Consider the following 26,087-nt stretch of genomic DNA (forward strand, 5'->3'; position numbering starts at 1 on the left):
CTATACACTAATAATGAAGCAGCAGAAAGAGAAATTAAGAAAACAATCCCATTTACAATGTAGCAAAAGTAATAAGACACCTAGGAATAAACCTAATCAAAGAGGTAAAAGAACTGTACTCTGAAAAACTGTAAAACAGTGATGAAGGAAATTGAGTATGACACAAAGAAATGTAAAGACATTCCATGCTCCTGGATAGGAAGAACAAATATTGTTTAAATGTCTATACTACCCAAAGCCATCTACACATTTAATGCAATCCCTATCAAAATACCAACAGCATTTTTAGAACTAGAACTAATGATCCTATAATTTATATGGAACCACAAAAGACCCCAAATAGCCAAAACAATTTTAAAAAAGGAAGGTAAAGCTGGAGGCATCACAATTCCAGACTTCAAGTTCTAGTACAAAGTTGTAGTAATCAAAACAGTATAGTACTGGCACAAAAATACACACATAAGTCAATAGAACAGAATAGAAAATCCAGAAATAAACCCACAATTATATGGTCAATTAATCTTCTACAAAGCAAGAGAGAATATCCAGTGGCAAAAAGACAGTCTCAGGGGCTTCTGGGTGGCTCGGTTGGTGAAGCATCTGACTCTGGATTTCAGCTCAGGTCATGATCTTGTGGTTCATGAGATGGAGCCCCGCATCAGGCTCTGCACTAATATCACAGAGACTGCTTGGGATTCTCTCTCTCCCCTTCTCTCTGCCCCTCCCCACTTGCTCTCTCTCTGTCTCAAAAATAAATAAATAAACATTAAAAAAAATTTTTTTTAAGAAACAAAAAAAAGACGGTCTCTTAAATCAATGGTGTTGGAAAAAACTGGACAGCTATATGCAAAAGAATGAAACTGGACCACTTCCTTTCACCATACATAAAAGTAAACTCAAAATGGATTAAAGACCTGAATGTGAGACCTGAAATCATAAAAATCCTAGAAAACAGCACAGGCAGTAATGTCTCTGACATTGACCATAGCAACATTTTTCTAGATATGTCTCCTGAGGCAAGGGAAACGCAAAAGTGAACTACTGGGATCTCATCAAAATAAAAAGCTTCTTAAAAAATAATAAATAAATAAAATAAATAAAAAGCTTAACCCAAATAATCCAATTAAAAAATGGGCAGAAGACATGAACAGACATTTCTCCCAAAAAGACATCCAGATGGCCAACAGACACTGAAAATATGCCTAAAATTACTTACCACTGGGAGAATGCAAATGACTTCACACCTGTCAGAATGGCTAAAATTAACAGCACAAGAAACAACAGGTGTTGGTGAGGATATGGAGAAAGGGGAACCCTCTTACACTGTTGGTGGGACTGCAAACTGGTGCAGCCACTCTGGAAAACAGTATGGAGGTCCCTCAAAAAGTGAAAAATAAACCTACCTAATGAGCCAGCAATTGCAATACTCTGTATTTACCCCCAAAATACATAAACACGAATTCAAAGGGATACATGTGCCCTGATGTTTATAACAGCATTATTTACAATAGCCAAGTTATGGAAGGAGCCAAATTATGGGGAGTCCACAGATAGATAAATGGGTAAAGAAGAGGTAGTATGTATATATATATATATATATATATATATATATATACATACATATATATATATGTATATATGTGTGTGTGTATGTATATATATGTGTGTAGATATATGTATATATATGTGTATACATATATACATATATATTTACATACACATATACATTTCCATATATATATACATATACACACATATAAATATGTATATATATATACACACACAATGGAATGTTATTCAGTCATAAAAAAAGAATGAAATCTTGCTATTTACAATGACATGGATGGAGCTAGAGCGTAGAATGCTAAATGAAATAAGTCAGTCAGAGAGAGACAAATATCATATGATTTCACTCATATGTGGAATTTAAGAAACAAAACAAAAGATCAAAGGGAAAAAGAGAGAGAGAGAGACAGGCAAACCAAGAAAGAGATTCTGATAGAGAACAAACTGATTGTTACCAGAGGGGAGGGGAGTGGATGGGGGAAATAGGTGATGGGGATTAAGGAGGGCACTTGTGATGAGCACTGGGTGCTGAATGGAAATGTTGAATAACTATATTGTACACCTGAAACTAATATTACACTGTGTTAACTATATTGGAATTCAAAGAAATTTTTAATGAGGAAATGAAGGTACCAGCCTGCTGGTGACAGGAGTAAAATAAATTGCAGGGAGATCCCAGATTTAAAGTAAAATTCAAGAAGTTTGATTAGTTCTCCCCTCTCCCTAGAAATTCTCCTTCCAGTGTTAAAATTTGCAGATTCTGGGTTTTGTCTCATTATCTCACTTGTAAGGTTTGTCACCTTGAGTGCCTTGCCCAAATCCCCCAGGGGACTGTCATGACTCTGTATGAATTCTGTGGGTATAGTTCTAGAACCTCCCAGACTAAAGTGAGCTTTGACGCTTTGCTTTTGTTGCCTAAAAGGACTTCAGACTTTATTCAGAGTGAGATGGCAAGCCATATGAGCATTTTGAGCAGACAAGTGTCATGATTTTATTTTTGTTTTTCACAGATCACTCTGGCTGGATGTGTAGAAAATAGATTGGGATGAGGGCAAGGACTGAAACAGAGAAACTAATTAGAAAGCCACTGAAACAGTCCAGGTGAGAAATAATTACGGTCTAGGTTAGGGAGGTGGTAGAGAAGGTAGTGGGAGATAGATTTTTAAATATATTTTAAAAGTAAAGCCAGTAGGATTTGCTAATGGCTTAATTGTGGGCTATCTCCAAGTTTATTGGCCTTAGAAACTAATTGAAAGGAGTCTTTCTATTCAATAATATGGGGAAATCCATGGAGAAGGATAGAAAATTAAGAGTTGTTTTTTTGGATATTTTAAGTTGAGATGCCCTTTAGACATTCAACTGACAATATTTAGTAGGCTTTTAAATACATGAGTCTGTACTGTAGAAGAGAGGTACCTTTGTTTTTTTTTTTAATCCCTCCTCCCACCATGTTCTCAAGCAAAGACTTAACTCATATCAAGCTACAAATTAAGATGGAAATTTTACACATTCTCCTTTTAGAAATGGTTTAATTTCAATAAAGGACAAAATGTTATGCCATTTCCTGGTGGCACAATTTCAGACATTCATATTACTCCAATTTGGGGTGAATAAAAAAGGCATCTAAGTGTTGCCTGGGCCATACCACAGAAGTAGGTATTTATAATACTATATAGTCACTCCTCATGATAATCTATGTTCAAGAAGCAGACATCCTTATAGAAATGTCAATGAGTACCTTGACATTTTACCACTTTGAAGAAGAAATTTCTTGTATTAAATATGTTCTTGGATTAAACAGATAGTTGATAAAAATTATGCTTAAAATAAATTTACTTCCTTTTGCTCACTGAATGGTTTTTAAATATGGATGAAGAGGGAGAGGTAGGGAATGTTTTCACAAGCTGAAATTTTATCAGGAAATACATAAAGACACTAAAATCACAGCACCCTATCAGAATGTGTGAAAAAAATACAGTATACAAAAAATGTTTTAAAGTCTGACGTTTTTACATGCAAAAAAGACACGCATTTTCTTTATAAAATATACTTAACTGTATTTCTCAACAGCTAAATACGTTTCTATAGTTGGATTTATAGCTGGAAAAAAAAGGAACATTCTCTAAAATGTCCAACAGAAAACACTGAAACCACTGTTATTTTGCTTTTATGTTATTGTTTGTTTTTCTCAAATATTCTTCAAAATAAAAACCCTTATCATATCTTGCACTAAATTTAGAGTGCTGTTTCACTAACATATATAAGATATAATATTTTACAAAATATACTTACACATACATTATGTTTGTCTATTTGATCTGTGCAACAATCTTTCGGAGCAAGTGGTATTAAAATCCCCATTTTGCAAGTGAGAAAAGTTGACACTCAAAAAAGGTTAAATGATATGCATAAGATGATATAATCAACTGATGGTTTTAAAATAGGCTACAGTTTGGTTCTTCAGATTCCGTAACATGCTGATGCTTTGCATTTCCCCTCCTCCCAACCCACAATACCCATTCAAATTTTATCCATTTTCCTTTTCCTTGAAACCATAATGTTTCTATCAAAAGAGGCTTTTTCAGGGTGCCTGGGTGGCTCAGTCAGTTAAGCGCCTGATTCTTAATTTCTGCTCAGGTCATGATCTCATGGTTTGTGGGTTCAAGCCCCACACTAACTGTGTGGAGCCTGCTTGGGATTCTCTCTCTCTCTCCCTCGCTTTCTGCCCCTCCTGTGCACACACTCTCTCTCTCTTTCTCTCAAAATAAATAAAATTTTAAAAAACAATTCTTAAAGTGGTTTTTTAAAGAAAATACTCACTGCCCTTGCCAAGACAGTTGCCCTTGCCCAGAGTGAAAGAACAATCAAATGTTTTCTGTGAGCCTGACAGAGAAAGGAAAGAATTTGTCTGAACATGCCATGTATCCCTCTTTCTCCCCTACTTCCTACTTCTACCTTCCAAATCTGATCCCGATCTATGTTAAAGGCTGCTTTAAACCCCTTTTAATTTGAACATCTGAGTCATCTCATAGCTGACCCCTATTGATTCTCTTCCCCTTGAAAGTGACTGATATTTTTCTAGTTCTTTGTATGTCAAGTAATTTGGGGCTGTATCTTGGAGCTCGTGAATGTTGTAAAGACTCTGGATTTTATTATATTTCTCCTAAGAGTGTGGCCAGTTTTGTTTTAGAGATAGTGATCATTTAGCAGATAGTTAATTTGGCTAGATTCAAACTACAAACTTTGTCTCACCTGCAGTGGGGGGCAGCTCAAATATCAGCTCCGTTCTTTTCTCTTTAGCTGCACTGCTTGCAGTCTGACACCATGCATGGCTCAGGAAGCAGCCTGAGTCTTGGTGAAATTTATACACAACATTTTGGACTCCCTTCTCTAGCTCTTTCCTTTCTAGGATTTCTCCATCATGCTTGTTCTGCGCGCCCCCTATTTGCCCCAAAGTTATTCTTCATATCAGAAAGATGGCTAACTTCCTACTGGTGTTTTAGCTGCTATGTACCCTGAAATGACTGTGTCCACTCAGGGAAAAGCTTCAAATCAACAGGAAGCTCCCCCTGTCGTTGTCTCTCCCTCCAAGTTTCAACTCTTCTACAAAAACCTACTGCTTTGCCCACTCTTCATAGGTCGTTGTTTTTTATATTTTTTCCAGAGTTTACAACTGTTGTCTGCAGTAGGTTTGATCTATCAGTTTGCTATGCTATACCAGAAGCATACTTCTCCATATAGATCTCCATTTCAGTTATCTGTTGCAACAACCCAAAATTTGGTGGCTTAAAATAACAACTATTTGTTCGCAATTTTGCAACTTGGGCTGGACTTAACTGGGTGGTTCTTCTCCATGCAGTGTTGGATGCAGCCATCTGGAAGCTTGAATGGGGTGGAAAATCCAAAATAGCTCCACTCACATGCCTGACACCTCAGATGGAATGGCTGAAACAGCTTTGGGGCTGATCAGATGGCTTGCTTTTTGCTTTCTTTCGAGCAAGATAGCTGGACCTGTTTATGTTGTGGCTTAACGTTTCAAATGGAAGTATTCCAAGAGCACAAGCCCCAATATACAAATACTTATAAAGCCTCTGTTTGCATCACACTTGTTAATGCACCATTGGCGAAACAAATCACATATCTAAGCTGAGAGTCAACATGGGAAGGAACTGCACAAGAATGACTCAAGCCGTTGAGTTGAGGCTACCAATGTAATAGTCTACCATAATCTCTCAGGTACCTCTCCTCCATTCAAGTTATAGGTTACCTCTCCCCACTCTTCTACCTCAAGTATCTTTCTCTATCATTTGTTCCTTCCTCAACCTCTCTCTCTCTCTCTCTCTCCCTCTATTGATTCTTTCCATCAGTATGTAGGTGATCTCCATATCTTGCTCTTAAAATAACACAAAACTTGACTTTGACCTAGTACCCTATCTCTCTACTAACTCTCACAATCAAACTTCTTAAACAGTTGTCCCATTCAACTGTTTCCAGTTCTCCATCTTGTGATTATTTGACTCCATAAGTGATATGGCTTCATGCACACCACTACATTGGATTGCTCTCATCAAGGTCACTCACACCTTTTTATTGTTAACTATAACAGCTGTGGCTCAGTTCTTTGATTAACTCTCAATAGCACTGAGCAGTGTAGATCAATCCCTTCTTGAAACACTCTCTTCCTTGTACCCACCTTACTTTATCTTCTTCCCTTGACAGTACAGTTCCTTGCTGCTCCATTTATTCCATGTCAGTTTTTAAAGTGTTGTCCTTCCTGAGGTTTTATCTTGAGCTCCCTTCTTTTTTTGCTCTAACATTATTTCTTGTCATCTCATCCTTTTCAGTGCCTTTAGTTACCATCTATATGCCGTTACCTCCTGAACCTAAATCTTTGGCCCAGATCTCTCTCCCTTAGCTTCAGAAGTGTACATCCAATTACCTACTCGACATTTCTGCTTGCTTATCTCACAGGTAACCCAAAATGAAGTTGTTTCCACTCTCCCCAAAACTATCTCTCTTCTTGTGATATCTCTCTTCATGACCAACACCATCAATGGCTCTCGGCTATCCTCTTACCTCCCTTTTACCCACTCCCACCTCCATCCAACCGATAGTGCTCCGTCCCCAAGTAGATCAGCCATCAATGATCTCATTCAGGTTTCTGCCAGGATATCATCTGATTTCCCTGAATACACTGTCAGGTTTCCTGCCATACCCCATCCACATCCCAATCCTTCAGGCACATATATACATAAGCTATTTATCACAGACAATCCAGAATGATCTTTCTATATGAAATTTATCCACTCATTTTAAATCCTTCAGTGGGTCCCCAACATCTGTAGAATAAAATCTCAACTCCTTACTTGGGTGACAAGGTCCTTACTGATTTGGCACCTACCGCTCAAACTTCCTTTCTTAGCTCTCTTCAACTTCCTCTCAAATCCTCCCCCTTCACTCACTTTCCCTCTTCTGCTTTTCCAATTACACACAATCTCAGTCACCCTGGCACGGGAAATTCAACATGTTATCTCTGAAGTTAGACTAATTGGCTGTTCTGTCACTGCCTTAGATGTGTGACCTCGAGCAATTTACAAGACCTCTCTGTGCTTCAGTTTCTTATCTGTAAAACCAGAATTGTAATAGTATCTACTTCATAAAGCTGCTGTGAGAATAAACAGGTAATGTATGCAAACTCCTTGGCCTAGTGCCTAGCACCTAACAAACACTCAATTAACATTATAGCTTTGGGGCACCTGGGTGGCTCAGTCGGTTAAGCATCTGACTCTTGATTTGGGCTCATGTCATGATCTCACAGTCATGAGATTGAGCCTCCTGTTGGGCTCTGTGCTGAGTGTGGAGACTGCTTGGGATTCTCTCTCTCCCTCTCTCTGCCCCTCCCCCATTTGCACACATGCGCTCTTCAAAATAAATAAACATTAAAAAAAACATAGCTTTTATTATTTTTTTTCCAGCCATACTATTTTTAGTTCTTCAGTCTATTCATCTCCTTCCTTCTGAGTCATTTGTGAGCTGCTCCCTCAGCCTAGAACATTCTCCTTCCTCCAACATCCTCCTCACAATCTCCCCTTCCACCACCACCGCCTAGCCAACCCATACACATACTTCAAGTGTTAGTTTAGACATCATTTTCCACTGGAGGTCTCCCTTCCAAACTACTGTATTTCTTTCTATCTATAGTATCTATCACACTGAAGCATCATCTCCTGTTTATTTCTTAGCATCTCCACTAGGTTGGAAATTCTCTGAGTGATTTGGGTGATATCTTTCCTTCTCACTCTCTTCCTGTAATGGACTGAATTATGTCTCCCCAAAATACATATGTTGAAGTCCTAACTCTCAATAACTCAGAATTTGAAGACAAATTCTTTAAAAAAAGGGAATTAGGTCAAAATGAGGTCATTAGAGCGGGCCCTAATCCAATATAACTAATGTCCGAAATTTGGACATAGACATGTATGTGTATAGAAGAAAGATTGTGTGAAGACAGAGAAGACTGCTATCTACGTCTTCTAAGCTAAGGAGAAAGGCCTCAGGAGACATCAACCCTGCCAACATCATAGATTTCTCCAGAACTATGAGACAATGCCACCCAGTGTGTGGCACTTTGTTATGGTGGTCCTAGCAAACTAATATACTTCCTCATGTTGCATCTAGCAACATGCCTTGCAAACAATAAAAGCTCAAAACTATTTGCTGCATGAAAACAAATCATCCTGTTTTCTCCAATCCTATTAGAAAACGCCCCAATGAGTTGGAATAACAGTAATAAGCTAAAACTTTTTGTCCAGACCAAAGATACCACAGAAATGTGAGATTAAACCAAAATCGAAATCTAAACACTAAGTTTCAAACACTTGCAAATCACTTCCCTTTTTTTCCCTTTCAGAAACAGAAGGTAGGAAATCTTTTTTTTTTTTTTTAATGTTTATTTATTTTTGAGAGAGACAGAGACAGAATGCAAGTGGGTTAGGGGCAGAGAGACAGGGAGACACAGAATCCGAAGCAGGCTCCAGTCTGCGAGCCGTCAGCACAGAGCCCGATGCGGGTCTCGAACTCACAGAGCTGTGAGATCATGACCTGAGCTGAAGTCAGATGCTCAACCGACTGAGCCACTCAGGTGTCCCAGAAGGTAGGAAATCTTAAAAGTTGTTTATAAACAGCTGAAGCAAAAGAGAATATTTACAGTATCTATATTCCAAGCAACTTTGCTTTTGATTGATTTCATCCCTGTTATTTAATTAATGGGGGTGTGTATTTGAAAAAGTCACCAAAAGTGCTCAGGATGCCTGCAACCGGCATCCAAAAGCCCCAAGTCCTTCAGGCCCTCAGAGGTAGCAGGGAAATAGTGGGGGACAAAGAAACAGTCCAAAAGATTCTCTTGCTAGGAAACAACTTTCATTCCCTCCTTAACTTTCTCTTGATGGGCTAAGATAACCCAAAGCAGAGAACCAAATGAAATGATTCCTCTATCTTAGTTTGCTACTATATCAGTATGTAAAGTTTATTTGATCTTTTCCTCAATCAAAAAATGAGGCTCCCTAAGATATAAAGAGTCCATTTGAATATAATATCTGCTGAAAAATTACAAGAATGAATGGAAACTCCAAATCTGCAATGAAACAGTTTTATATTGCTTTGCATGTAGTTTAAAATCTTCATGGGGCGCCTGGGTGGCTCAGTCGGTTGAGCGGCCGACTTCGGCTCGGGTCATGATCTGGCGGTCTGTGGGTTCGAGCCCCGCATCGGGCTCTGTGCTGACAGCTCAGAGCCTGGAGCCTGTTTCGGATTCTGTGTCTCCTTCTCTCTGACCCTCCCCCGTTCATGCTCTGTCTCTCTCTGTCTCAAAAATAAATAAACGTTAGGGGCGCCTGGGTGGCTTGGTCGGTTAAGCGTCTGACTTCAGCTCAGGTCATGATCTCACACTCCGTGAGTTCCAGCCCCGCGACAGGCTCTGTGCTGACAGCTCAGAGCCTGGAGCCTGTTTCAGATTCTGTGTCTCCCTCTCTCTCTGCCCCTCCCCTGTTCATGCTCTGTCTCTCTCCATCTCAAAAAAATAAATAAACGTTAAAAAAAAATTAAAAAAAAAATAAATAAACGTTAAAAAAAATATCTTCAATCATCTAAAATTTCTGTAAAGACAACATTGAAGAAATTCCTTTTCTGTAAAATGAGCATAATCTCACCTACTTCATCAGGTTATGAGGTTTAATGAGGTAACTTTTAGAAAATAGCAACATAATACCTAGTGTATGAAGGACATTTAAGAAATATTAATCTCCTTTCCCCGCTTTCCTTCCAGAGGAAGGAAAAATAAAGACAACCAGAAAGTCCCTTCTCAAACTCACAAAGAATTTCGGTTATATTACCTGGCTTTGTGTTCCTGCAGCCTGCACACAGAAGAGTATCACACAGCAACAGATTAGTGTAGTACGTGAGTATGGCCTTAGTGATGACGATGATCATAGTTGAGGCACATTAGCAAAATCTCACACTTTAAAATTCTGTTTTCAGCGATTCAGGAAGTCAACCTCCTCACACAATGCCTGGTAAATACTAGTGCTATTCAAATAATAGTCCACTTTACTAATTTAGTATCCACTGAAAAGCCACTTCATACATGTCACTAACAGGAAACAAATATCTATCTTTACGTGCTGAGACGGAAACACTAAACATTTGTCCCGTTTGATGAAAAACATTACGCCGGAGTCCACGGTCTCCATCTTACTGATAGAGGAACAGCGCCGCTCAGCGGGCTAGTTGAGAACTGCACCTCTAAATGCAAGTGTGGTTTGGGAGCGTTTACAACCAAGTATTTTAGCTACTGCGAAGCAAGTCAGTTTCTTAAAGTTTCTGGATAGCTCGCAGTCCTAAAGCATTGAGATGGACATAGCACCCTGCCGAACCTTATTGCTTACTCCTAGGGAGTGGCCCCCTAGCAGTATAGGGGATGTGGTGTGGAGTGTAAGAGGAAGGAAGAAGGGGTGATAAGGTGGAGAAGAGTTCATACCACAGAGTATATCCTAGGGAGAGCTCTAAGTCTGGAAGAAATACTTTGATGAGCTACTTGGAGAGGAGGGTAGGGCATCAAGGTCCTGCTCAGGCAACAAGAGATGTAAGCTGAATGGATATGCATGAAAAAGAAGGTTTTTTTTGCTCCTAAAAAGGAGAGAAAAGTGGAAAAGAGGAAGAGGGCTGAGTCAGTAGGACAGCAGGAAGCCCTACCTTCCCCAAATCCTCAGGCAATCCTATAGAATCCGCAAGCACCTGGCATAAATTGGTTTCCTGTAGAAATCAGCAAAGGCAGAAGGGCAAGAAGAATTGAGCTAACTAACGTCTGGGTTCCTTTTGAAAGCCGCGTCTTTTCCTGGCTTTGGAGGGGTGAGTGATGGTAAGAAGCAACAAACCACTTCCTCAGTCTCTCTGACTAGCTTCTCAATCTCTTGCTTCTATGTTTGGTTAATTATGTTATGGACCAGAAGGCAGGCCCTCAAATTCTAGACCGCAGACTGTCCAATGGCATAGAAACAGAGTTGTGAGACAGGTGGGAGGATTATCATCCCATCTTGGGGAGAAACGAATTGAAGTATCATTATGTGATTTGCCAAAACAACACTTTGAGTTCATCATTGGTGCCATCTGAATTTCTGCCAAGGAAAAACATCTAATCAGGGTGATTGCTCAAAGTGTTTTTCACCCACTATGATGCTGCTGAACTTAATCAAAGAGCATTTATTAAGTACTTAATTACATGCAGTGCTGTGCTGGATACCCACAGAGAGAGCTATGTGCACTGGCCCCTCCTTTCCAGCAATTTGCATATGGAGAATTGCAGGAAACAGAGAAGGAGACAGGAAGGAAGCTACAATTTCACGAGTTCCTCATATGTGCCAAGGCCCAAATAGATTCAACACGTGATTTAATACTTCCTGTCACCTTATGAGACACAGATCACTGTGTCCATCTCATAGATAACGGAAAATGAAGCTCAGAGGGGTAAGTGGTAGAGCTGGAATTCAAGCTGAGTTTTCTGGCTCCAAGGGTCTTTCTCCATGCCATGTTGGTGTGCCCAGGCTGACATGGGAAAGGGTGCCCAGAATGAAAAGCCTCCTTAAAACAAGAAGCTGACTTCTAAGCGTTTAGGGGTGGAAGGCAGAGATATGTGTGTTATGTATACTTTGAGATCAAAGAAAATATGCCCTGCAGACACTTCTTTCAGTCTCTAAAAATTTGAGATGAGAATGTTTTGTTCATTACCTAAGGCTTGAGGTGCCTGAGAGATAGCTGCCCTCCTCTCTCTCTCCTACCCCTCCCTCACTCCCCGTCCTCCCCCCACCTCCATCAGCCTCTTTAAGAGACTCTGACAGTGCCTTCGGGGGTTAATGCCCAGACCTGAGCCAGTGAATCTGCCCCAGATGCAGGGCATTCTGGGAGTAAAGCTGCAAGGTTATGGCAGGATCCACCACAACAAACCTGCCCAAATGAGAAATTCACTGCTGTTGGTAGCCCAGCGATGTGCCAGAATGCCCAGCCAAGGACCCTGCCACCCAAGTAGCCATTTTACTGCCTGGCATTAGTCCACCACTCACTGTCAGCATGTGATGTTTGAGTGTTGGAGGGGGGTTCCCCCTGCTTTGCCTCAGACATCCTACACTACTTACCTACCCACTGCCCCCCATCAGCCCTTTGGCTGTTTCACATAGATCTTATTATCCATGTATTGATCTAATTAATGAAGAGCATGGGTGGCTCCCCAGTTCAACACCTTTCCACACCTCTTCCCCTCAACCCCTCAGGTGCTCCTGTTCTTCTACTGTTCCTCTCATCTCTGTTCCTCCTTCCCACATCTCTCCTTCTAGCCCATCCTCCTTGCTCTATTTCCCCCACTCCCTACATTCCATCAGCGTCTTATTTTTACACCTTATCCCGTGTTTCTCCTTGACTGAGGTCAATTCAGCCACCATTTGTTGCCTATTTAGTTCTGGGTTGTGTGTGATAAATTCCACCTTAGGGTGTCTGAGGCATAGTCAGGGTGGGGGTGGGGGTGGGGGGAGTAAGGCATAAGCAGGATATTTCTAGTGATTTCAGGAAATAATTATTATTGGGAGTCAGACAGGAGCGCCTGGCTGGCTCAGTCAGTGGAGCTTGTGACTCTTGATCTGGGGGTTGTGAGTTTGAGCCCCATGTTGGCAATAGATATTACTTAAAAAAATTAATTAAAGGGGTGCTGGGGTGGCTCAGTTGGTTGAGCGTCCCACTTCGTTTCAGGTCATGATCTCCGGTTGTGGGTTCGAGCCCCACGTTGTGCTGTGTGCTGATAGCTCAGAGCCCGGAGCCTGCTTCAGATTCTGTGTGTGTGTGTGTGTCTCTCTCTCTGCCCTTCCCCCTTCATGCTCTGTCTCTTTCTCTCTCTCAAAACTGAATAAACTTAAAAAAATAAATTAAATTAAAAATTATTGGGAGTCAGACAGAAAAACAGTATGTACTAGTATCTAAAGAGATGAGAAAGATTTTTATCTTCTTTTTAGCTCTCTAAACTCTGAATACCTGGCTTAAAATTTGTTCATCTCTCTCACTAAAGGATAAAAGTCAATTGAAAACGTGAAAAGAATGAGAAAATGATACTTCTTTAAAAAAAAAATTCAGGGTTATTACTGTCAGGTGGCTGGAAAAAGGCTGTATAGGGAAAGAAGAGGGGGTGGCCGGTTGCCATGTGTTGAGTGGACAGGCATTATTTATGATAAACAAGCACGGTCCTTGCCCTTGAGTCAACAGCCCTGCTCAGCGCTGAGGAGACCCTTCCTCTCAGCCTCCCCTGGTCTGCAGTCCCGGAGGACTCCTCCCTGCATTTCTGTTCATGTTTCCTCCCACCCCCCCCTCCCTTCCTTCCTTCCTTCCTTCCTCCCTTCCTTTATTTCTTCAATTACGATTCCCCAAGTTTGATTCAATATATATAATTCAAAAACCAACCCTATTTCAGACATTTAGACAATGAGGTGGATTTTTAAGTCCTTTTTCTCCCATTTTATTTCTCTTGGCTACTTTCCAATGACACACCAAGGGACAACTTCATCTTTTAAATATATATTTTTATGTATGTTGTTGGATATTTTTTTCTAAAAGAAAATTTTCTACGGATTTTCCAAAGCACAATTCTTTTCTAAACTATTTTTAATTATAAAAACATCATACCTGTTCTAGAAATATACCTCTGCATATGCACCAAGATGCACAGGTATACATAAAAAAAAAAAAAAGTAAGGGTGCCTGGATAGCTCAGTCAGTTAAGCACAGGACTCTTGATTTCAGCTCAGGTCATGATCTCACATTTGTAAGACTGAGCCCTGCATCAGGTTCCATGCTGGGCATGGAATCTGCTTAAGATTCTCTGTCTGTCTCCCTCTGCCCCTCTCCCTGCCTTGCTTACTCTCTCTCCCTAAAATAAAAAAAATGAAAGAAAGAAAGAAAGAAAGAAAGAAAGAAAGAAAGAAAAGAGAAAAGAAAAGAAAAAGAAAGAAAAGAAAGGGAAAGAAAGAAGGATGTTCATTTGTGCCTGGGTGGCTCAGCCTGTTGGGCACCCGACTTTGGCTCAAGTCATGATCTCACGTTGTGTGGGTTCGAGCCTGAGTCAGGTTCTGTGCTAACAGCTCAGAGCCTGGAGCCTCCTTCACATTCTGTGTCTTCCTCTCTCTCTGCCACTCCCCTGCTTGCTCTCTTGTCTCTCTCTCAAAACTAATAAACATTAAAAAAAATTTTTTTTAAATAACAAATAACTGAAAGCAAGCTAAATATCCATTATTTGAAACTGGTTAATAGACTATGGTATTCATAATTAGAACACTATTCAGAAATTTAAAAAAAAAATGGACCTACATATGTTATAAAAACAAAAACTCAGTTTTACAATAGAGGGAAAAACTAATTTTATTCATGGAAAAAATGTATGTGGACTAGAAAAACCAAATGTTTTAATATGCAAATTTATGCTGTAAAAATATACAGAAAAATACCTAGAGAAATATATGCACAAAAAATGCTCACTGCAAGTCATGAATTACCTGATTAATTAAAAATTTAAAAATTAAGGTTTTAAAAAGTCATACATAGTAAAAATTTCATAGTGCAGGAGAAACAAAACATTTTTCTACAACCTCAGTCCTACTCAAATAGAGGTAATCATGAATGATTCTTGTATATTCTTGCAGAACATTTTCATAACTATACAAAGACAAATATGTGAATAGCTATTTTGCCTCCAGTGGAAACATGTACATATAATTGCAAATTGAGATTTTTTTTTTTTACTCAGTATATCATTCTGCAGTACATATTGATCAGTGTTATAGATGTACCCCTATGCTTTTTAATGGTAAGTTTCATTGGTACAGTATTATATTTAGTCCTCTATTGACATATATCTAGATTGTTACTGTTTTTAATAAAGAGGATGTTTCAGATACAATGGTGCAACAAATGTCCATAAACAAATATCTTTCTTACTTTTTCCAGTATAACTTCAGGAAAAACTCCTACAATTAAAGGATAAATATTTAAAAGGTAGATAAATGTTGATTTGATAAGTTTGACAGACTTGGCCAAATTGTTCTCAGAATGCTGCAGTAACTCATACTGTTTCTAATAGTGTGTGAATGTTATAATACTTTTCATCTTTGTCAATCTGATAAATAAAATAGCATCTTTTGGGACACCTGGGTGGCTCAGTCACTTGAGTGGCCAACACTTGATTTCAGCTCAGGTCATGACACCAGGGTGATGGGATCAAACCCCATGTCAGGCTTGGAGCTGAGCACGGAGCCTGCTTGGGATTCTCTCTCTCTCTCTCTCTCTCTCTCTCTGCCCCTCTCCCTTACTCATGCTCTCTCTAAAATAAGAATAAAATTTAAAAAGATAAAATAAAATTTAAAAATAGCATCTTTTGTTGTCTTAATTTGCATTTTCAAAATTATGAGTGAAATTGAACATACTTATGCTGTTTGCATTTCTATTTCTGTAAACCACTTGTTCTTATCATTTGCCCATTTTTTGAAACTTTTTTTGTTTAACATTAACTTGAAGTGCTTTTTGTATAACAAAAAATTAGCTCTTTATCATGTGAGTTAGAGTTAGGATCATGCAATAATTCATAGTTGCATGGTAAGCAATTGTGTGTGTGTGTATTACAGACTTTTTATTTTTTATTTTTTTAATGTTTATTTATTTTTGAGACAGAGAGGGAGACACAAAATCTGAAACAGGCTCTGGGCTCTGAGCCTGGACAGAGTCTGACGCGAGGCTGGAACCCAGGAACAGCAAGATCATGACCTGAGCCAAAATCGGACACTTAACCAAATGAGCCACCCAGGTGCCCAATATTCCAGACTTTTTAAAAACTATATTTTTATTGTGGTAAAATATTTATAACATATCATTTGCCATGCTAACCATTTTTAAGTGTACAATTCAGTGGTATTAATTACATTTATAATATTATTCAACCATCACCACTATTGATTTTCAAAAATTTTCCTCACCCCAAATAAAAATTCTTACTCCTTATGGAATAATTCCCACTCTCTCCTTTCCCAGCTCCTGGTAATCTCTAATCTACTATCAGCTTCTTCTAGATACTTATAGAAGTGGAATCATATGATATTTGTCCTTTTGGGTTTCACTTATTTCACTTAGCGTAATATTTTCAAGGTTCATCCACACCGTAGCAGGTATCAGAACTTCATTCCTTTTTATGGCTGGATAATATTCCATTGTATGTACATACTACATTTTATTTATCCATTCATCTGTTGATGGACACTTGGGTTGTTTCCACCTCTTGGCTATTGTGAACAATGCTGTAATAGACAATAATGTACAAGTACCTGTGTGAGTGCCCACTTTCAGTTTCTTTGGCTATATACACAGGAGTGAAATTCTCTTAAACTGACTTTATGTTTAGCATTTTGAAGAACTGCCAAACTGTTCTGGCTGCATCACTTACTTCCCACCAGTAATGTACAAGAGTTCCAAATTTTTCTACATTGTCACCAACATTTGTTATCTTTCATTTTTCTAAGGATCGCCATTCTAGATTCTAGTAGGTGTGAAGCACTATCTCATTGTAGTTTGGCCTTTCCCCAATGACTAATGATGCTGAGCATCTTTTCGTGTGCTTATTGGCCATTTAGATATCTTATTTGTAAAAAAGTCTGTTCAAATTCTTTGCCCATTTTTAAATTGAGTAGTTTCGTTTTTGTTAGTATTGTTGTTGTCATTGTTTTTGAGTCGTAGGGGTTCTTTCTATATTCTGGATATTAACCCCTTCTAAGATATATGATTCACAAATATTTTCTCATTATGTGCATTGTCTTTTCACTTTCTTGTCTTCTGATATGCAAAAGTTTTTAATTTAATTTTATTTTACTACATAGCATGACTCTTATTTTGCAAACTACTGTTACAACAAACTATATTATACAGCCTCTTTTTGCCAATAAATATAGATCTACCTCATTTAAAAAGTTGTTGGATAATATTCTAAGTATGGATACATAGTTTACTTAACTATTCCACAAATAATAAATATTTGGATTGTTTTCAGTTACTTGGCATTTAGCATTTATATTTTAATTTTAAGTTGTCTTTTTCTTTTCCATGCAGAAGTTTCAAACTTTTTATGTAATCAAATGTATTGCACTTTTTTCTTTAGTGCTTCTGAGTTTGGGGTCATGCATGGAAAGTCTCTCTTTTTTCTTCCACTGTGTTACAACGTTTTTTCCCTAGAATTTTGTTCATTCATTTTCAGGTTTAGATCTTTGAACTATTAGGAACTTATTTTGGCTTAATAAATATGGGAGTGATCAGTTTTTCTTTCTTCCCAATGGCTAGCTGACTTTCCCAACAGCATTCGCTAAATAATCCACCAACTGGGGAGCCTTATAAAAGAGATATAAAGTTCAAGTTGAGGGTGCCTGGGTGGCTCAGTTGGTTAATCATCCAACTTCAGCTCAGGTCATGCTTTCACAGTTTGTGACTTTGAGCCCTGTGTCCATTTCTGTGTTGACAGATCAGAGCCTGAAGCCTGCTTTGGATTCTGTGTCTCCCTCCCTCTCTCCCCTTCCCTCGTTTGCTCTCTCTCTCTCTCTCTCTCTCTCTGTCTCTCAAAAATAAACAAAACATTAAAAAACATTTTAAAGGTCAAGTTGAAAAAGAAGTAGGACCTTTTTAGCACACAAGGGTTAGACTCTGAGTCTCCTGAAAGAGAGTGAAGCTTACTTATCTTTCAGAACTGAATCAGAGCCAAATTAGGGAGCTACTGCTCAGCTCAGTGTACAAGACTATAGCTTCTAATTGACGTTCTTTATTCATGCCCTTCAGTTCAAATATCCCTTCCTTTCTACTTTGCTCTGTGGAACCCAATTCAATTGCCACCTCATCCATAATAAAATTATTTCCTCGTTCTCCAAAAGTTTGTTTTTGCTCCTGCTCTACTTTAAACACGTATCAGAATGTCTAGGAATCCTTTTCAACTGTGAACTCTAAGAATAGAAAGGTAAAAATGGGAAAGGGTTGACAGGAGATACCAGAAAACTGGGCTGACGCTGGAGACCATAACAGAGTATTAAAGCATAATTAGGAGAAAGCTGAGGCCTGATGGGAATTCGTGAGTATAATTTACTCAGTCCATGTAGAGGTTCATTCTAAAGGCAAGAGTCTAAGGCAAATCCAAGATCAGCATTTACAAAGACTAGCCAGGAGGAAAGGAATAATAAAAGGAAACAAAACCTACTGAATTTTTACTTTGCTACAGGGCCTACCAGGGTCCCATATTGGAGAACTTTAATACATATTTATTGATGAATAAATAAATGACTAAGTGAGTACCAAACATGAAATCAGACTCCAATTTTCTCTATTATTAACAAATGACCAGGGCACCTGGGTGGCTAAACCGGTTAAGCGTCAGACTTCGGCTCAGGTCATAATCTCCCACTTTGTAGGATTGACCACCACCTCAGTCTCCACGCTGACAGAGCAGAGCCTGCTTGGGATATTCTCTCTCCCTCTTTCTTTGCCCTACCCCTGCTTGCACACTTGTGCTCTCTTTCTCTCTCTCTCTCTCAAAATAAATAGACATTTAAAAGAGAGATTTTAAAAAGTGAAATAAAGTGCAAGTAATAATATTACACAACCCCAGCTCTGAGGACTATCATAAGGACCAAAATAGTATGGGGTTTTCAAATGTGTAAATGCTTTGTCAATTGTGATGACCATATAAACACTACACTTAGACAGGCAAGGCATAGACACACCCATGAACAAATTTAAATATTATTTGTTTCTGTCTTTTGTTTTGTCTCCTTTTTAACACTCTAAGTAACTTAATTTTTTTAAATTTTTTTTTTAATGTTTATTTATTTTTGAGACAGAGAGAGACAGAGTGAGACAGAGTATGAACGGGAGAGGGTCAGAGAGAGAGGGAGACACAGAATCTGAAACAGGCTGCAGGCTCTGAGCTGTCAGCACAGAGCCCGATGCGGGGCTCGAACTCACGGACCGTGAGATCATGACCTGAGCCGAAGTCAGACACTTAACCAACTGAGCCATCCAGGCACCCCATAAGTAACTTAATTTTTTACTTAACTTAAAGAATAAGCCCATGTCTAGCTTATATTAACAAAGGTGTTATAAACAAAAAATCATCACATATCCTGGTTTATTTCACCTTGGTCCAAACAACTTCAGAGATTTGGAAGTTATAAGGTTTTCTGAATATTGGAAAATCAACATAATTATTTTGTAAGTTACTGGAAGACACTTTCAAATGCGCTTTAAACTGCAGCACACTGAATTATGAATTGCATTTTAAAACAAAAATTTTGGGGCACCTGAGTGGCTCAGTCAGTTGAGCGACCGACTTCAGCTCAGGTCATGATTTCAAGGTTTGTGAGTTTGAGCCCTGCATTGGGCTCTGTGCTGGCAGCTCAGGGCCTGGAGCCTGCTTCGGATTCTGTGTCTTCCTTCCTCCTCCTCCCTGCTCGTGCTCTGTCTCTCTCTGTCTCTCAAAAATGAATAAGTGTTAAAAATTTTTAAATAAATAAATGAAACAAAAAATTTACTTCTTAAATACCTAGAACGTAATTAAATGAGAGATCACTGCAAAAAGCTTAAAGCCCCATCTTCTGGTTTATTCTGAAATAAGGAAATCCACCCATGAAAATGCTGAAAACTAACTTGGCTGGATTACAGATCAGAAGTGAGCAGAGATCAGGTAAAATTAGCTCTAGAATAACTAAGGAGTAGCTTTGATTTTCATGAAGGTTACAAAATGCATTTTCATCCTAAGTTTCTGTAAATGCTTTTCTAAAACTTTAAAAGAAAAAAAAATTCTTGGTCTAAAACTTCACATACTTGGTATCTATCCAAAGATAAATTATTTTTGGAAGTTTTAGCAAATTTGTTCTCCCACTCCCGCATTAGTCAGTGGAGCTAAAATAAATCTTTCTGCCTTCAGAAACAAGTGTGTTTTTAAATGTCAGCACAAGAACTTCAGGAGAACACAAACCAATAACGTGGGAGGAGGTGCTGGATAACAAGTCTGAAATTTCATAGGTTCTGAGGACCTCTAAATATACCTTCTTCACCCAAATTTGAAGTGTTTGGTTACAATTGGATTCTATTTGTGGGACCTCGTGCTCTCAAAGACCCCAAAATTTATGGAATAAATGGAAATGGCAGAATATTTCCAATTGCTCACCATTTAACACTACCATTAAACTTCTTTCTAGAGAAAAAAATTTCTAGGAAAAGTATATAAGCCAAAAATAATTTGATACATTAAAATAACTGTAGACTTACTTTTTCTGTCTGTTCATTGAAAGGGAAATTGTCAGCAGCATCTCTCTAGGTATCTAAGAGAAGCTTAGCTACAAACCTTTATAAGTGCATTCCTGACAGAGGTACAGGGAAGCTTAAGAGAATCGTAGACAAGTCTAGCTAGGATTGACTCAATCTAAAATGATTTAAAAAATCAAGTTAAGGGGCGCCTGGGTAGCTCAGTCAGTTAAGTGATGGACTTTTAATTTCAGCTCAGGTCATGATCTCATGGTTTGTGAGTTCGAGCCCCACATCAGGCTCCACACTGACAGAGAACCCCTGACACGCTTGGGATTCTTTCTCTCTGCCCCTCCCATGCTATGTCTCTCTCTTTTTCTCAAAATAAGTAAAGTAAACTTAAAAATAAAAAGCCAAGTTAAAATCAGTATTAGTAGCTAATGAGATCTCACTTAAAAATCAATAATAGGGGTGCCTGGGTGGTTCAGTCGGTTAAGCATCCAACTCTTGGTTTGGGCTCAGGTTGTGAGATCTCACGGTTCGTGTGTTTGAGCCCCGAGTGGGGCTCCACACTGTCAGTAAAGAGCCTGCCTGGGATTTTCTCCCTCTCTCTCTGCCATTCCCCTGATTGTGCTCTCTCTCTCTCAAAATAAATAAATAAACTTAAAAAAATAATAAATGTTTTAAAAAATAATAAAAATAAAATCAATAATAAATATTAATTAAGCACCTATTGTTTGCATTATACATGATACTATGGTAGGCTGAATAATGGAAGTTGTGTTGTTAACATTATAAAGTGAATTAAGGACATATTTCATATTGATGTTAAAAAATGAGATATTATTAACACTTTAGTATCTGTGATCGAGCTAAGCACTGTGCTTGAAATAATGTTGATGGTGACAACATTTATAGGAAAGATAGAAATCTTTGGAAATTAGATCCAAATCTAAAGGTGAACCATTTGGCAGAAAAACAGGTTCTCTTTATCTTCTTATTCCTCATAGGTAAACAAATGCAAGAATTTCCACTAAAAATATTTCAATCGTGCAACAATGAAATGTCACATACCTTTATAAATATAACTTCTTTTATGGGGCTTTGCTTATTTAAATTGCTTTGACCAACACTAGAATTTTATATGGACATAAGATTTTAACAATCTTCCCTGATAATGACTAAGTTTTAATTTCCCATACATTTCATCTATGCCTGAGTTCTATAAGAATTCCTTTTGGAATTTTGAAGAGAGTTCCCCAGAACTGTATTCCACTACCTAACCCATTGTTTCTGTTTATATTCCCTGAGTAGATGGCAATTATATATTATGGGGCAATTATATATTAGTGGCAATTATATAGTTTTCTTTATTTCTTTTTTTTTTTCTTAGGTTCATTTATTTATTTTGACAGAGATAGAAAACCACAGGGAGAGACAGAGAGAGATGGGGACAGAGGATCCAAAGCAGGCTCTGTGCTGACAGCAGAGAATCTGATATGGGACTTGAACTTGTGAACCGTGAGATCATGACCTGAGCCAAAGTCGGATGCTCAACCAGCAGAGTCACCCACGTGCCCCAATATATTTTTCTTTATTTCTAACTTTTCCCCTGGACGTACTAAACATAACTATGCTTGCGTGGCTAGGCCTAAAATTAAATCTTCTTCTTCTTTCTAAATTTTCACTTGCCTTTCTACAGAGCATTGTTTTCTACCACTCTTTCTAATCCCTGGAAGTTGCCATCTCCTATTGAAGCACACCTCCTAGCCTGACCCCACTCCTCTACCAACCCACTCCTATAAAATCTTGCAAACTTCAAAATTTTATTTCCTAACACCATTGCCCCCTTCTGGTTTGCACAGAGTAATCACAGATTATTCCCACAATGAAGCCTGTTAGCCTACCAAGGGCACCATCATCTCCCCCCACCCCCCGCCAACTTTTTTATTTTGAAAAATGTCAACTTCCAGAAAAAAGTCTTCCTGAACTATTTGAATAATGTAATATTTTAATGTACTATTAAAACAGTGACTATGCATGTTAATAATACTTTAATAAACCTGACTTAGACAAAAAAGGTGACTAACCTTTCTGAGTGCTTAGAGGCAACACTGTACCGAGAGCATTACATGCATTATTTCATTTAATCAAAAATCCCTCTGAAATTATATCTATTAACAGTTCCATTTTTACAGATGAGATAACTGACTCCTAGAGAATTTAAATAAAGTGCCCAATATCATACCCCTAGTAAGATGCAGAATTCTAACCTTCATGACTAATTCCAGAGCCCGGGTCTTTATCTTTTTTCATTTCGTTTCATTTCATTTCATTTCATTTCATTTCATTTCATTTCATTTCATTTCATTTTATTTCATTTCATGGAGAGAGAGAGAGAACACATGAGGGGCAGAGAGAGACAGAGAGAGAGAGAGAGAGAGAGAGAGAGAGGGAGAATCTCAAGCAGGCCCCATGCTCAGTGTGGACGTCCTTATTTTTAGCTATTGAAGTAGTTGGAATGAAGTTTCATAATGTCCTCAACTAACTTTCAAAACGTTTGGTTAAAAAAAAATGTGTATGAACACTTGCATGCGCGTGCGCGTGCGCACACACGCACACACACACACACACACACACACACACACACACAGCCAACTGTGGCATAACATGAACAACTGATGAATCGATGTGAGGGCCACACTGATGTTCATTATACTAGTCTTTCAACATTTCCCTATGTTTGACATTTTTCAAGATAAAATGTTAAAGGAAAATGAATGCCTAGAAAAGGCTCTTGATAAATAACTCAGAATCTCAGGAAATTTTTAAATTTCCTGAGATTTAAAATTTTTGTTTAACATTTATTCATCTTTGAGAGACAGAGAATGGGTGGCAAAGGGGCAGAGAGAGAGACACACAGAATCCAAAGCAGGCTTCAGGCTCCGAGCTGTCAGCACAGAGGGTGGGGGCTCCAACTCACAAACTGTGAGATCATGACCTGAGCTGAAGTCAGACGCTCAACCGACTGAACCACCCAGACACCTCTAAATTTCCTGAGATTTTAAAGATCAGGTAGAGTCTTATATCATGTTTTCCTTGGCTGATGTTTGAATAATTTTATTTCACCAATGGCATAAACAGGATTACATTATATGCAGTGTAAAAATACACATTAAAAAGTATGGGTGGTACCTGGTTGGCTCAGTTGGTTGAGCATCTGACCCTTGATTTTGACTCAGGTCGTTATCCCAGGGTCATGAGCATGGGGACAGCTTAAGATTCTCTCCCTGTATCCCTCTCCCCTGCTTGCACTTGTTCTCTTTCTAAAAATAAAATTTAAAGTTCTATTAAAAGTATGAAAGTGTGTATATCCTCCCTAGTAGGGTTAAATTAGGGAGCTGATATTAGCAGAAATTTTTACTTTCTTTACATTTTTACAACGATCATGTATTTTCAGAAAATTTCATTAAAGTTTTGTTTTTTATTCCACTAAAAAAAAAAAAGCCCTGAAAATTCTAAATGCTTCATTTCCTATAAGCGAAATCCGTAAATATGTCATGTAAATTAGAATCTTTATTTTGTTCCTGTCATTCTGCTAGTGGAGTTTCCAGGTATAAATGGGAGCGATAGGATTCTATAGCTGTTTCTACTTATGCATAGAGCTGTGTCTGCAAACAAAATCTAAGGAAGACGATGAAAAATTAATATTTTTAAAAGAAGCAAGTGGCAGCCGAAAATAGTTAAATTCTTGGATTTGGAACACAACCTTCAATGCCCAAGTCTCCGGCCAACAGCCGACCTCAGCAGAGATCGCTGGAACTGGAAGGTAGGACCAGCCAAAGCGACCCACAGAGCTGGTTTCAGAGAGGGACACGCCCCTCCGCCTTGGCCAATCGGGAGAGAGAAGGCGGGGCTCGGGAGAGAGAAGGCAGTGCTCGGGACCCGCCGGAGGCGGAGCGGGAGTCGAAGGGGTGTGTCTGAAGTGGGGGCCGCTAAGTCCTAGAAGGTGGCAATTTTCCTGGGCCCGCGGCGCGCGGCGCAGGTGGAGAGGCCGGCTGGCCCGGACTTTGGCCTCGGGCTTCGGGAAATGGCGGCTGGAGGCAGAATGGAGGACGTGAGTGCACGGAAGTGGCGGGAGGCTGGCCCCGGAACCCCTTTCTTCCCTTGCTGGGCGCGCTGGGCGGAGACTGCGGAGGGAAGCCACCCTTACCCGGTGCGACCGCGGCCGGAGGAGGCGCTTCCTGTGCAGGGCTGGCCCGGGACTCGGGGTTCTGGGACAAGACACCCAGGGGGGCAGTGGGGTCCGCGACGCGCTGGCTCCAGGCTTACTTTTCCGAGTGGAGGCCGGGTGGGCTGCTGGGCAGGGGATGCGCGGATGCTGGGGGTCCCAGGCAGGCGCCCAACCCACGTGCGGCGCGCGTCTTTGATCCCGGAACTGGGAACCTCACGTGATGCGCGTCTGGCCTGACAGCCGTCTCTGGGGTGCTCCTCTGAGCTGGGCCGCTTGGCTCCGCTCAGACGTATTGGGTCGCGGGGACGAATCTCCCTCCTCGTGGGTTCCCTGCCCTGGCTTTAGAGGGCTGTGAACGTGGAGCGGCTGCGACATGCAGGCCGGCTGCCAGTGTCTCAGGGGTCGACCTGTCACTGGCATCGTCCAGCAACCCGCATTGGAGAAAAGCAGTGTCGTGATGTTTTGAATGTAACCGTGATAGGCAGAAAAGGATTTTTAAATCTCCTTGCTTAATGGATCCAAACCAGGTTACTAAAAAACTAGTCGCCTAGTCTACAGTCTGTAGAGTACGAAGTAAAATATTTGCATAAGTATATTGAAACATTTTTAGGGGAAACATGTAATTGTGCCCAGAATAACTGGCTGCCCCATTGTCAGGTAATAAAATTTTTATCCTTGAGAAATGCGAAGTTGAAAGAAATGCAAAGCACTAATTTGGATTAAGACATTAATAGGAATTATTACTGTGATCCTGTCAGTTCATTAGGGGCATCAGGCAAGATTCATAACAGTTCCAGCCCTACATGAGCTTAGATTCTTGTGTAAATAGCAACAACAGTTAAGGTATCTTAACTAAAAACCAAACAATTTCTTTTTATTTTATTTTATTTTATTTTATTTCATTTCATTTTTTATTATTTTTTAAAATTTACATCCAAGTTAGCATATCGTGCAATAATGATTTCAGGGGTAGATTCCTTAATGCCTCTTACCCATTTAGCCCTTCCCACCACATACAACCCCTCCAGTAACCCTCTGTTTGTTCTCCATATTTAAGAGTCTCATGTTTTGTCCCCCTCCCTGTTTTTATATTATTTTTGCTTCCCTTCCCTTGTGTTCATCTGGTCTGTGTCTTAAAGTCCTCATATGAGTTAAGTCATATGATATTTGTCTTTCTCTGACTGACTAATTTCGCTTAGCATAATACCCTCCAGTTCCATCCACGGTAGTTGCAAATGGCAAGATTTCATTCTTTTTGATTGCTGAGTAATACAACATTGTGTGTATGTGTATATATATATATATATATATATATATATATATATATATATATATACCACATCTTCTTTATCCATTCATCCATCGATGGACATTTGGGCTCTTTCCATACTTTGCCTATTGTTGATAGTGCTGCTATAAACATGGGGGTGCGTGT

At 39.2% G+C, this 26,087-nt stretch overlaps 1 protein-coding gene across 3 annotated transcripts in view; it reads left to right on the forward strand.

Moving 5' to 3' along the window:
* The first annotated feature begins 24,391 nt into the window (after window positions 1-24,391).
* TMEM192 (transmembrane protein 192) overlaps window positions 24,392-26,087 on the forward strand; it is a 55,113-nt gene continuing 53,417 nt past the window's right edge. For all 3 annotated transcript variants that reach the window (XM_042935136.1, XM_042935135.1, XM_042935134.1), the window contains exon 1: window positions 24,392-24,535. In XM_042935136.1, coding sequence (XP_042791070.1) covers window positions 24,509-24,535 — 27 coding nt within the window. In that variant the 5' untranslated portion in view covers window positions 24,392-24,508. The remainder of the gene's footprint in view (window positions 24,536-26,087) is intronic.

Source organism: Panthera leo, chromosome B1 (assembly GCF_018350215.1).
Source record: "Panthera leo isolate Ple1 chromosome B1, P.leo_Ple1_pat1.1, whole genome shotgun sequence".
Taxonomy (NCBI): Eukaryota; Metazoa; Chordata; class Mammalia; order Carnivora; family Felidae; genus Panthera; species Panthera leo.